Here is a 15,000-nt window from a genome sequence, read left to right on the forward strand (position 1 = left end):
TAAAAGGGTGAGCCTATATAATCAGAGGACTATGCATGGATATGTTAGTAGAAAGCTCAGTGATGATACTAACATCGATCATCAAAGCAATTTATCATGGACGAATAGTCGGATTACTACCTCCCACTTTGAAGGGTATGCATTTGCAATCCAGAAACAGGAAATATCAACCAAGTACCTGATGCACAAAAGCCGTAAAATGTGACAACCGATGCGGACTTTGTGGAGTTCACACTGAAGATATCAACCACATCATAAGCAGTTGTCCGAAAATGTCATCACGGTATTATCTACCAATGAGACATGACGTTGTAGTTAGGACACTCCATAGTAAAATCCGTACGAAGGATAATCCCGAGGACAAAGAAATAAAAACCCATTATATGGTAAAAGCCATAGCCACTCATAATGAAAAGGAATACTGGTGGAATGTACCAGTGAAGACCTCAATAAAATGTAAGCACAACAGACCTGATATAATGATTTGAGATAGAGAAGGAAAGCTGTGCACAGTTGTGGAAATTAGCTGCCCAGCGGATGTTAACATAAAGCTGAAGATCAGTGAAAAAGAGAACAGCTGTGCTGAACTATTGAGAAATCTGCAATTATTCTATCCAGGTTACAAATTCTTGTTTATATTTGTAATTATTGGAGTCCTGGGATATGTAACACACTGCCTAAATACAAGTCTTGAGAAATTAGGTTTCTCAAAGCCAGAAAGGAAAAAGCTAATTCGAAGACTACAGATCCAGTCCATCACTGGAACTGTAAAAATCTGTAAAACTTCCCAGTTTATCATTTAAATACATATGAGCATGTCAAGATATGTAACTATATTAATGAGAATACATACATAAAACATACATACATGCATACATACATACATACATACATACATACATACATACATACATACATACATACATACATACATACCCTGGTGTTGATTTTGAAATTCAATGAAGGAACCTTGGATCTACGTTAGAAACCGGTTCTTTCTCTATTGGCAAGAAATCTTGAAATAAACTGAATAATGACATACATACGTACCTAGGTACGTGCATACGTACATGCATGCATAAAATAATTATCAGTGAAGTTGTCGAGGGAATCAAATAAATACTTTACCCCTACCTGTCACGCAGAAGACCTGTGTTCAACACCTCGCTGAAGACGTTTATGTTTTAATGGCGACGAGCCTGCATGGCCACAGCCACCGGCAGAAATATGTGTTTTTATATGTTTTATATAATTTACATATTTATAGATGTAAAGATAGGATGATAAAAACATGTAATAACTAGTATGAAGATATGAATGTGAAAGAAAATAATGGAAGACATCTTAAGAAATTAGTTATATTACTTATTACTGTTGTATTAACTCTTGCTGTTGTATTAGACTTTCCTTCATCTTGTCTCGCATTAAACAGCGACAATCCGAGAGGAGGTAGTAGTGCCTACCACATTCAATTATGTTATATAGTTTATATAACTATTTGGATAATGATAATTACGATGATGAACATATATGAATATATATGAAGGCGGCGAGTTCGCAGAATCGTTAGCAAACAGAACAAAATGTTCGTCTGCCTTTACGTTCTTCTGTTCGACTTTGCCTTTCACTCTTTCTATGAAATAAGTACCAGTCAAGTACTGGGGTCAATGTAGTCGACTTAACCCTCCTCTCAAAAACTGCTGACCCTGTGCTGAAATTATTATTATTATCATTATTATTATTATTACTATTATTATTATTATTATTATTATTATTGAGGCGGAGAGCTGCCAGAATCGTTAGCACGGTGGAGGAAATGCGTAGCAGTATTTCGCCCATCGCTACGTTCCGAGTTCAAATTCCGCCGAGGTCGACTTTGCCTTTCATGCTTTCGGAATCAGTGAAAGTCTGGGGTCGATGTAATCGACTCATCCCCTCTCCCAAAATGGCTGTCTTTGTGGTAAACTTTGAAACCATTATTATTATTATTAGTAGTAGTAGTAGTAGTAGTAGTAGTAGTAGTAGTAGTAGTAGTAGTAGTAAGACGGCGAACTGGCAGAATCGTTAGCACGCCGGGCGAAATGCTTTGCGGTATTTCGTCTGCCGCTGCGTTCTGAGTTCAAATTCCACCGAGGTCGACTTTGTCTTTCATCCTTTTGGGGTCGATTAAATAAGTACCAGTTACGCACTGGGGTCGATATAATCGACCTTGTTTATCCCCTTGTGGGTAGTAAAGAAATAGGTGTTTCATCTGCCGCTACGTTCTGAGATTAAATCCCGCCGAAGTCGACTTTGCCTTTCATCCTTTCGGGGTCGAGAAATTAAGTACCAGTTGAACACTGGGGTCGATGTAATCGACCCATCTCTCCCCTAAAATGAATGCCCTTGTGGCAAAATTTGGAACCATTATTATTATTAAAGGTGGTGAGCTGGTAGAAGCGTTAGCACGCTGGACGAAATACTTAGCGGAATATCGCGCGTCGCTACGTTCTGATTTCATATTCCGCTGAGGTCGATTTTACCTTTCATCCTTTCGGACCCGATAAATTAAGTACAAGTGGAATACTGGGGTCGATGTAATCGATTAGCCTCAACCCGGAATTCCAGGCCTTGTGTCTATAGTAGAAAGGATTATTATTATTATTATTATTATTATTATTATTATTATTATTATTATTATTATTATTATTATTATCATTATTATTATTGAGTGCGAGAGCAGTGCATGCCATCAAAGTGACACTGAGATAAAATATACGAAGCCCAGTATACTCATCTGATAAGGGTACACCAGGCACATGTATCACAACCATATTTGCATGACATGGTGATCTCACATCAAGATAAACAGCGCACAACCTTGCAGGTGGGACCCAGTAAGAATTTTCTTCAGGTCGAGTAGCCCATCCCGCTCAAAAGGTTCCTGAATAAGGGTTGCTTAAGGATGTTGAAAGAAACACCCATGTTACCAAATGTGAACTATCCAAAGAATACCTCTCACCACATAGCAACGATGCTTCCCCACTACTTCTACTCGTGATCAGACATGCACGTATCTTCAGCCACTAAGGGGCGTGCCCATCTGGTAAAGGTCAAACAACCGACAAATAAATCTGTGGCATTGTGCAAAATATTTACTCTATTATTATTATTATTATTATTATTATTATTATTATTATTATTATTATTATTATTATTATCATTATTATTACTATTATTATATATCCAAACTACTGTCTTACTCATCACCAGGAGAAGTTCCTACTGGGTTTTTTTTTTATTCTACTTCAGACGTTTTTTTTTTCACTTCGTTCTGGCTATTATATTCTTTAACGCCATATTCTCAAGTCAACCTGGACACTTTACAACTGGATACAATTACCCTAATATATCAACTTTAGTAAAGTGTGGCTATTCTTTTTTTTTCATAGTAGGCTGCAGTGCATAAGGATTCTTATTAAACGCTTCTTCTTAACCTTTTTTTAGATTTTTTGATCTTGTTCTTTTGTTAGTCTTTGATAAATGAGTCATTCTCAAAGAAAACAGTCGTGTTTTTTTGTTTTGTTTTTTTTTTTTTGTTTTTTGTTGTTTTTTTTTTCAATAAATTTAGTGACAGTGAATTGTTGCTGATCGTCTGGGAATAGCTCCACTATAAGGTATCTATTATGAGTCGAGTTTTAGGATAAGATGTTAGGCAAGAAAAATGACGATGTTACAAGGCTGATGACTCAGAGTGCTTTCAGAGTAGATTAGCTTCCTGCGTGAAAAAGACATATATATTCTTCACAAACAGTCGATATCTATCTCCGGCGGACAGCCGTTCCTTTGGTATTTGTAGATCTTAATATAACAGTGTTTCAGAGGAGCTGTCCACATCTTTCCAGAAGGTTTGATTTATTGCCCTAAACAAATAATAAAATTTAGTGATAAATTCGCAGATATTCTGTTAAATTACCAGTCACTTTGCTTCCATAAGATTCATTGAAAATATATTTGGTCATCGAATATTAAAAGAAAGTATTACTTTGAGACGACATATCATGTCTGTGTGTGTGTTTGTGTGTGTGTGTGCGCGCGCGCACGAGTGGGTGCGGGTGTATGTACGAATGTAGTATATGTACATACATATATACATATATGCATAGATGCATACATACATGCATGTATTTAGACAGACAGATAAAACAGACAGACAGACAGACAGACAGACAGACAGACAGATAGATAGATAGATAGATAGATAGATAGATAGATAGACAGACAGACAGATAGATAGATAGATAGATAGACAGACAGACAGACAGACAGACAGACAGACAGACAGACAGACAGACAGACAGACAGATACACACACACACACAGATACACATAGGTTTAGTGATGCGAACAGGAAAATGGAACCCAAAACATAACTATATATATATTATTATTCTATTCTTTTAATCTTTTTACTTGTTTCACTCATTTGACTGGAGCACCACTTTGAAGGGTTTTAGTCGAACAAATCGACCCCAGGAGTTATTTCTTAAGCCTAGTACTTATTCTATCGGTCCGTTTAGCCGAACCGCTAAGTTGCGGGGATGTAAACATACCAACACCGGTTGTCAAACAGTGATGAGGGGGAAAAAGAAAGACACAAGGACACACACACACACATGAGTCTATAGTAGAAGACACATGCCTAGGGTGTCACGCGGTGGGACTGAACCCAGAACCACGTGGTTGAGAAACAAGCTTCTTATTACACAGTCACACACACACACACAAATACACACACACATATATATAGGTATGTACGCATGTATCTATGTATATATATATATGTGTGTATATACATATACGTGTGTGTTAGAAACAGAGAATGAGTAAATAAAACATGTGGTACCGCTTTAGAACATTTGGTTTACAATTTAAACATAGTGCAGAATAGTTTTAGTAAATACATACATATATACATATATGCATACTGTACATACACATACATACATGTATTAACATATAGACATAATACGTATTACATACATACATACGTACATACATACATACATACATACATAACTGAATGCATAAATACATACATACATACATACATACATACATACATACATACATACATACATACATACATACATACATACATACATACATATGCTATCAGCAACCGACTTGCGCGTGCAGGAGGTGGGGTGATTTAAAATTTGTTTTTAAACATTTTCATTTCCAATTATACCGACCTAAAGAAGCACAGGTCAATAAATGCCCTTTTCCCCTTCTTTCATGAATAAGAGAAAGACTTTCTGCTCACCAACTTATCGTTATTCATATCAGATTTTAGAAAACATATTTTCATCACATAGAATTTCGCTGAAGTAGTCACGATAGACATCGATAACAACACCACGAACTCTGTCATGAAAGCATATATATAATCATTGGGAGCATTTGTTTACGTTAAAAAAAACTGGGTGTGTCAAACAAATACAATCTGTAAGCGGAAGAATAAAAATGTACAGGACTTTTATCAAGTTTAACATGTAACATTTCATTCCTTTTTGTTTTCTAAATTCTAGCGATAGAGTATTTTCTTTGTTGGAACCAACTCCTTTCTTATAGGAATTATTCAAATAATTAAAACAAATAACGTGCATATATATATACGAGTATATATGAAATCGAAATATGTCATGTAGACTTAGAGGAATTCACTTTCTTTTCGTATAAACAATTTTTTCCACTAAATTTTTGCCATTTATACAAATGTTGCAAAAGAATTAAAATACTGTCTTTAAAATACTAAGAAGCATCAGTTTAGAGAAGATTGCAGGAGTATGCAAACAAAAAAATTGGCAAATAACACGTGGGATATAACATGTAGTATATGATACGTGACATATGATACGTGATATATGACACGTGGTGTATGACACATAGCATATGACATGGTATATGTCATGTGGGTTACTACAACATATATGATGGCAAAGAAATTCTAGTGGAATTATTAATTTAATCAATACATGTACCAATTCTATAAACTGACTTGGGAAGATCCTTCAGTCTGTTACATGAAGGTTATGAAGAGCTAGTGCTATGTAATATATCCCGACTGCTTACACTTCAGCGAGAATTAGCTGCTCCAGAAAGCTATTGTTCGTTGAAAAGGAAAATGTTGTTCCACATAATAAAATCACCCGTCGAAATTTCACAGTAAATACGCGTACATATGTTACAACAAAAACACCGACAATAACAATAACATCGAGATAAAACTATCACAGTTAACGGACAGGAAGTAGCTGCTTATGAAGAATAGAAATGATTGAATGAAACAAACAGTTCATGAGATACAGTTTACGATAAAATTTAAGAATAGCTTTACTGAAAGAGAATAAGTATGTCTAGTCGATAGAAAACATACTATGATGTTATACAAGATCGATTTAGTTGTTGAAGTATATATACACAACACAGATTAAAATTACGTTTTGGACATGGAATGTCTTTAATGTATTATGTAGCAATTGTCATTCACTAAGTGATTGCAGTGGCAGAGATCGATCGAAATAACTCAACCAAAATGGATTACCTCTTTCCACAAAAACATCGAAAGACAACGGGAAAACACCGGACAGAATACTATGCTTAAAAATAAGTGGAATAATGAATTCACAAACCACCAGCTTCAGCATTATGATAGACTATCCAAAAATCTACGGGAGATATTCGTAGGTGAACTAATCGCTTTTAAACACGAAGAGCCGTAAGTCAAAAGTTTTGCTATTGTAGAAAATTACACACACACACACACATATATTTTGGGTCATCCAATGAATAATGCGGTTTTTTATTCTTCTTTTATTTTTCAAAATTCAGATGAAATTCTTTTTTAATCTAAAATATGCTCTCCTTCATTTTATACAATGCTCTTCCATCTATCTGGTAGACTTACAAGGCCCCTCTTCCAAAATTTACTTGTTCGTGACGAAAAATACTCCTCCAGTACTGTTCTGACCTCGTCTACAGAATGCATATTTTTTCCGTCTAAATGATTTTGAAGACTACAGAATAAATGATAATCAGATGGGGCACTGTCTGACGAATATGGTGGGTGAGGCATCGTTTCCCATTTAAGCTGTTCCAGCCTTTGGAATGTCATCTTCGCTGTATGTGGCCGAATATTAACCTGAGGGAAGAACACCTTCCGTCTTGAAACCAAAGATGGTCGTTTTTCTTCGAGCGCTGACTCAAGCCGCTCAGGCTGCTCGCATTAGAACTCCTTTGTTATCGTTTGGCTTCGGTTTAAAAGTTCAAAGTGGACTAAACATTTGATATCCCACCAAACAAATAAAAACACCTTACGTTTAGCCTGGGGTGCCGGTGCTTCTCCTTTCCCTACCCACTCTCTTCAGCGCTTGACATTTTTATAGAGAACCCATTTCTCGTCACCAATCACTATTCGGTCCAAAAAGAGTTCATTCGTGAGATGTGGCATCAAAGAAGAGCACACATTGACTCTCTACGCACGATTAGACTTCGAAAGTTTGTGAGCTCAGCTTGAGGATTTTTTCCAATGGCACGCAGGCGTCGATGATTGGTTGAATGACCAAATCCAAGCTTTTCTGCTAGTTCCTCAACACTTACGATGAAATTTTGTTCCACAAAGGTTTGCAGGACGTCCTTATCGAATTCTACAGATCTTCCAGGATGTGGCTCATCTTCTAGACCGTAGTTTCTAGAACCACCGTTGACACTGGGTTATATTTATTGTCCGATCTCCATATACTGCATTAATATTCCTCGCACTTTCCGTTGCGTTGTTGCCTTTATTGAACTCATGAAGCAAAATATGCCGAATATGCTCCTTTGTCACTTCTATTATAACTTTGAAAAAATAACTGTTAAAATCGAACTGCACTCTTCAAAACTTGCACTAAGGATAAGAGCAAGGTAAAATTACTACCTGCTTTTATATCAAATTGATGCAGGTAGTTTATCCCCTCTCTCTCCGACATTTAGTTCATGCAATTAAAAAATAAAAACGCATTATTTATGGGATCATACATAAAATTTGTAAATACTTCTATTTGAAAGGATCTGTAGTTATTCTGAGGCGAATTTGGAATGTAATTAAGCATCATAACCGTGGTGCAGCATGTTTAAAGAAGCTACGAAGTGAGTACAGTACAAACATCTCAGATATGTCTTCGCTGTCCAGAAACACGGAACTATAATTAATTATGCGATCAATAAGATAGACAAGAACGTCTCCGAACCTACACGTTAAGACAGAACGCACTTATGTCGATTGCGCCATACCAGTGTCAAAGATACCTCTCGCATCAGCAGTTGCCCAAACTCGTTGGCAAGCTTCCACCTTCTTTGAGACAACATAATTGCCCAAATCATTCTCATTGTTATCCGCGGGAGTTTTTATCGTTTTGACCATTGCACAGAGGTATCTAAAAGGAACAAAAGTTTATGCACTATTGAGAGATAATGAATGACTTGTCTGAAGTTGTGGATAAAGAGAACATCTATGGTGAAGTAATGTGGAAAGTAAACATTTTATACCTTGGCTATAGATTTTCATTTATAACTGTTGTCATAGAATCAGTGAGCTATGTTGTAACAGACTGACACAAAGGTCCGGAAATGCTGAAGTTTTCAAAGAAAAGCAAAGCAAACCGACTCGCATCCTCCAAATACCATCGTTTAAGGGTTCAGTGAAAATTAGCATTTTAGTTTCTTGAAGTGAATACATACACATAATCATAAATAGAGATAATGGTGCAAATTTACAAATAAAACCCTTTAGGCTAGATTCCCAAAATACACATACATATTACACATGTAAATCGAAAGAAAACAAAAACTGAAAATATTCAGATATTTATACATTTATAGGACAAACTTACATAGAGTACAAAGACACAGAAAATTAAGGGGAGACAGTATGGTGCTACAGGTCCGACAGCTGTTTCTAAGGACTCAGAATTACTTTACAATGCGGACAGATGCCGTTCGCTGAAATCAAGGGTGTATAATCTTATATATGTATATAGAATACATACACACTCATATACATAAAGTAATCACAGACACTCGTGCACTAGAGAGATATGTGCACCTATTGCATGAGTACACGTATAAGCACTGTATGCCATACCATATATGCACGCATTAACTCTCTCTCTCTCCCAAACTTGCAGGTCACCAGAAATTCCTTGAGTGAAAAATAATCTATTCATTTTGTTAGTGACAGGCTTGAATTTTGTGAAGAAGTTAAATCTAAAAACGAAAAAATGTACCCGCGTCTGTACATAGACACATTCATACATTCATACGTAGATCACATGCAGATGTTATTAAGTGTTTAAGTAACAATCGCGAAAAATTAGAGTTTACAGACAAAGGTATGAACCATCTAACTTGCGTTTTGTAAATTTAACACACACACACATATGTATGTATGTACATGTATATATACATATATATTTCCATAACATTTGAATATCTACATAAATCCACAAATGTCTCTCTCACGTACACACGATTTGTATGTGTGTATACATGCATACATACACACATGCACACACACATATGTATGTGCGTGCATATATATATATATATATATATATATATATTTACATATATATATATATAAATGTGTGTGTGTACGTATATGTATGTATATATATATATATATACACACACGCCCAAACAAAAGCACATCTTCAAAAACAATCAAATGAATTCCTTTTCTTTTTACTTCGTTTTCTCTGAAGAAAAAAATATGGGCGATGGAAAAGTATTGAGAATGAGAGTGTGTAAGAACTAGATTTAATTAAAGCACTAACATAACATGTGTGTGTGTATGTGTAGGTATGTATGTATACGCATATGTATATATCCATATATGCATACGTATATATGTATGTATGTATGTATGTATGTATGTATGTATTTATATTTATATTTATATTTGTAAGGAAGTAAAACTAAGTCATACTGTACAAGACTTGAACAAGAGAGCAGATGTATAAACTTAGAAGAGGGATGGAAGGGGGAATAACTAGGATTAGAAAGAAGGAGACTATATATGATATATATATATATATATATATATATATATATATATATATATATATAAAAAAAGACATGAAATTGCGTAGGATCTAGAAGATTAGTTTAGCAGGTGGCTCTTTGCAGAGGTCACTGTAGTGTAAAAAAAAATGGTAAAGACTAAGATTGTTAAAGTTATAGTAGGAGACTGGTGCTGAGGAAGTGGGTTTTTTTTTCGAATTTTATTTAATTTTACTGAGTTTTTTCTGAATTTTTTTTTGTTTTGGAGGGGGTTTGTTTTGCTTTATGTTGTTTTTGTTTTTGGGGTTTTTTTTTTTCCTTTTTGTATTATTCTTTTGGTTACATTTTCAACTTATTCTTACTTTTCTCTCTAATTGTCAATCCTGTGGATATACATACAATTATTGCGGCACTGACTAATAGACATTTCTGGAATGCAGAGACCTGGTATGTAGAATGGAACCTATTGGCGACATTCCTCGCTGTTTGCGAATTTTTTTCATTATTGTTTTTTATTCATTTATTTTGTCGCATTTTATTATTTTTTATATTTTATATATATATTTTTTTCCTTTCATTTTGATTTTTCCGACATCTGAACACTACCGGCTCTCTTCAATGTTCTCTCAATACGTATGCAGACGCATGTATATGCATACACATATGTATCTATGTTTGTATATATATATATATTGTGTATATATGAGTGTGTGTGTACTCACACATGCATAAATATATATATGTGTGCATATATATGTGCGCATATAAATACATATATGTGTGTGTGTGTGTAAGACTAAGCTTTTGCTGAACCGGATAGATATGTGTCCAGTTTCGTTCACTGCTTAAAATCATTTAATTTCTTTTCATACTGAAATCTTGGAACCCGTTCCTTTTCCTTTATTATTTTTCTCTCAATAAAGTACCCCCATCATTTATGTCACACCTATTTAAGAAATCATTGTTGAATAATACTCCCCATTCATGATAGATGGATACCACCCAGTTATATCGTTTCTAGTGAACTGACTCTCTCTTTATAGATGTCTTCGGTAAAGCCACGGACTTCACTCATTAAAAATCTGGACCTGTAATTGTACATACGAGATAGATACCGGTACGATTCCAGTAAAACGAATACGTAAATCTTTTTGAGGTATTGAAAGTGATATCTTTGTGTATAGTAGGTCAATAAACAGACATCATTGGAGACAGATTGTTGTTGAGAGTGATTTGGCTGCTATTTTTTGTATTTCTAACGGATCAAGTGACGACGTAGAGAGATTGTCATTGAATAAGTCTGAAACGACGGGAACTCTCACAACTAATTGGCCTTTAAAATAAAGTCTGCCGAAGGTGACGAACTGGCAGAAACGTTAGCACGCCGTATATATCTATGCGCTTGCGCGTGTGTGATTTAAAGGATTCAGTTTATTACAAAAGTCCCAGTCATGGGATATGAATGTAGAACTAGGAAAAAGCTACAGTTCTTCCAGGGTTATCCAGACAATACTGAGGCTGGGTGTAGTTTTCTGGTATGAGAAGGCAAAAAAGATAAACTTGATAATCTTGCAGTCCGATGAGAAGGATATGACGATCAAACCTTTGACTAAAGAGCACCAACTACCAAAAGCGTTTGCAGGAATGCAAAAAGAAGGGATGGCAGGGATAGGTATTCCCAGTGGAAGTTGCCTGTAGTGCATCCCATGTTTTGTCGGTATAGGGAACGCTTACAGCTATTAGAATAAGAAAGGAGAGAGAGAGAGAGAGAGCTGTGCGAAAGATTGGAGAAGCAGTACAAAAGGTCCCTTGCTTGTTATGGAGTAAGAAAGAAGAGTTAAGCTGTAGATCAGGAGGCGATGATAAGCAGTGATTTGGTCACCACTGCTGATCCACCAACGGGAGGGTGTTACGGTTCAGAGTCGAAACACGATATAATTACTGGACACCGACTGATTATATCAATACCTCCAGATCAAAGCTATATTCACCAAATATGAATGGAGAATCAACTTCAGTCACACCTGATCGTTTTTCTGTCAAAGTCTGAGTTTCAGAATTGATGATTTAGTATTTAATTTGGAAAAGTTACTTAGAAAAGTTTTATACGCTGATTTCCAAAACTCAATAAAATAAAGCTACATATGATTACTACTGGATATAAATGTTAAGAACTTCGTAATAAGTAAGAAGCGAAGAAAATGAAATATATGAATTTGATGCACATTTTCTTTATTCCTTAATTTCAAATTCAAACATCTAATTCCGCCAAAAGGGATAATTATTGCCCTTGTATTAACCGTCCGCTAGATTAGTCGAGTTTATTTCAGATATTCTCATTTTAAAATACTACGTATTTTATTACCTCCGCCTTAACGATGGCGGAGGTATTGTTTCCAGTCGTGTTTGTTTGTTTGTTTGCTTTCCGTGGACAAGATATCTCAAGAACTGCCGGATGGATTCGGATGAAACTTTCAAGGATGTTTGGCCTCGCGACTAGCACGAACTGATTAGATTTTGGGATCGATACGGTACCGGACAAGGATTCTGAATTATTTTTCCGTTTTTTTGTTGTTTTTTTTACTTAATTTTTGAGAGGAGTCGGGTTCATTATTATTATTCTCGTTTATGAGAGCAGTCGAGTTTATTTCAGATAATCTCATTTTAAAGATCATCTTCGGTTAATCTTTGAGAGGACGTTGGTGTTACCTTGGCGGATGTTTGCGCTCTCTGAGTACTCTTGTATGTTATGTTTTCATTCTTTTACTCATACGTAATGGCAATGACATTATTTTGAATATAGTGGATAAGACCGTTGTTTTAATATGGCGCAAATCCAACACAAGCATGGAGAAGCAAGGGTTATAGGCCACAAATAATCTAACAAAGGTATGGAGAAGCAAAGGTATGGGCCGCAAAACGAATCTGCAGCTGTTCAAGACATTCATGCGACTAGAATTAATTCTACGGATGTGAGAAATGGAAAGTGACAAAAATGGGGGGAAATGGGCAACTTCCAGTTCACATGCTTAAAGACATCGAGTGGCTGCAAAGGGTCCGAAATGACACAATTGTGTTCTATGAAGAAGAGTTACTATGATTATCACGATACATTATTAGTTTAGAATGTTTAAATGTTTTATAAGTTTTGTCTGCAAGTCAGTATTCTTGCAGGAAGCCTGTTCATTTTAAGTTTCTTTCGAAAATTTCTTAGGCTTTCGTTGCTTGAAGGTAACAGTGGCTTTTTATTCCTGTTATATTACTGAATATTTTATATTCTATTCCATTTGTTTATATTTCCTATATACATACATATACATATATCTGTGTGTGTGTGTGTGTGTGGTGTGTGTATGTGTGTGTGTGTGTCTCTGTGTGTGTGTGTGCAGAAACTGAATTGTCATTACAACTATCAAAGACCAAAGTTACATGTGCTTGTATGTTGATCATAGCGTACTTTGAACACTTCGCTCTCTTTCTTTCTTTGTCTTCTCTCCCTCTCTTTCTCCTTCTCTCTATATATATGTCTGTGTGTGTGTGTGTGTATGTGTGTGCGCGCGTGTATATATGTAAGTATGTATGTATTTGATACATTTTATGGCTTAAATCTGCTTTGGGTGGAGTACCATTGAGGCTTCATTAAATAAGTTTTCATAGAAAAATCAAAGAATTATAGATGTTTCTGCAATGTTATTTATAACAATTTTAGAATTATCAAATAGTTTTCTTTATATATATAGATAAGTGTTCTTTTTTGTTTGTGGTAAGATAAAATAATAGATTGCTCAATGTTAGGGTGATGCCTAAGAAATTTGTGGTTGTAATGCTGTAATGCTGTGATTTTAAATTAATGATATTTAAAGAACGACTGTAAACCCTTTTTGATTTGGTTCATCTTTTATAAGTTGAAATTGCTTAGAAGTAGCTTACTCTTGACTCGATAAGGATTTTCTATCATTTGGAACACATTTTTTAGCTTTCACAGTCGATACAAACCTACCAAATCATTATCCTTGGCTGAATCATCTAAACCCATATTAACCTCACATGAGATATGAGAATTTTTCATTCATATGAAATTATCGTTTTGTATCGTCGTTTATCGAGCAAGCATCAATTATTCTATTTTTTTCTCTTTTATATTAGTTATATTATAGATTAGTTATAGCTGCTATGAATAAAGGTTTAGTTATAAATCTATAGTACTCGTGAACACCAAACTGTAAGATCATTCCCAACTCCTTTCATGAGTTAGGTGATTCAAGTTATTCTTTTACTTTATTAGTATTGTTTCAAAGTGTTACTGTCTATATTTTCTGTTAAGGTGTAAAATTATTTTTCTAATACTTTTTTTTTGCTGATTTGTTGGTTTCCGCCGTCTTTATTTATTTTTTTTTTTTTTGCAAATTTTAATTATGTTCTTTAAAAGAAAAGTACAGTAATTTAGATATCAGAAGTTCAGTTCGATATGTTATACAAAAGAAGATTTCTCAACACTTGGTTGTTTATCTTGTAGTTTGAATGATAATCTATTTTTTGCTATATGTGTCAGTGACTGAATTTGAAACGTGCGTTTGATACGACTCTGTAAATTATATATAGGTTTATATTTGGCCTGACTAGAAGTATAATTGATTAGAACTGTTCTTGATCCAATGTCTTCTGAAGAAATTTTTTGGCCTTTATAAATTTTATATTTTCAATTAAGAAGAGTTCGTTAATTGTTTTAGATGACTATGAAGTTGCTAGAAAACATTGACATCATCTCGGTCCTCCCAGCCTTCATCATGTAGCACAGGATGTGAAGGGGAGAGGAGAAGGTTGCACCATTAAACTCATTTCTGCTGAGTATACGGGAACAACTTGAGAAGTTGTAACTCACTCAAATACACAACATATATTCTTGAAATAGATGAA

General features: G+C 35.0%; 1 protein-coding gene across 1 annotated transcript in view; it reads left to right on the forward strand.

The window, feature by feature from the left end:
- The window catches only part of LOC115211964 (signal peptide, CUB and EGF-like domain-containing protein 1), a gene marked incomplete at its 5' end in the record, with an annotated part of 182,447 nt that overhangs the window by 72,935 nt on the left and 94,512 nt on the right, over positions 1-15,000 (forward strand). Inside the window, one exon of the mRNA XM_036503135.1 lies at positions 10,507-10,530. Coding sequence (XP_036359028.1) covers positions 10,507-10,530 — 24 coding nt within the window. The remainder of the gene's footprint in view (positions 1-10,506; positions 10,531-15,000) is intronic.

Source organism: Octopus sinensis, linkage group LG5 (genome assembly GCF_006345805.1).
Source record: "Octopus sinensis linkage group LG5, ASM634580v1, whole genome shotgun sequence".
Taxonomy (NCBI): domain Eukaryota; kingdom Metazoa; phylum Mollusca; class Cephalopoda; order Octopoda; family Octopodidae; genus Octopus; species Octopus sinensis.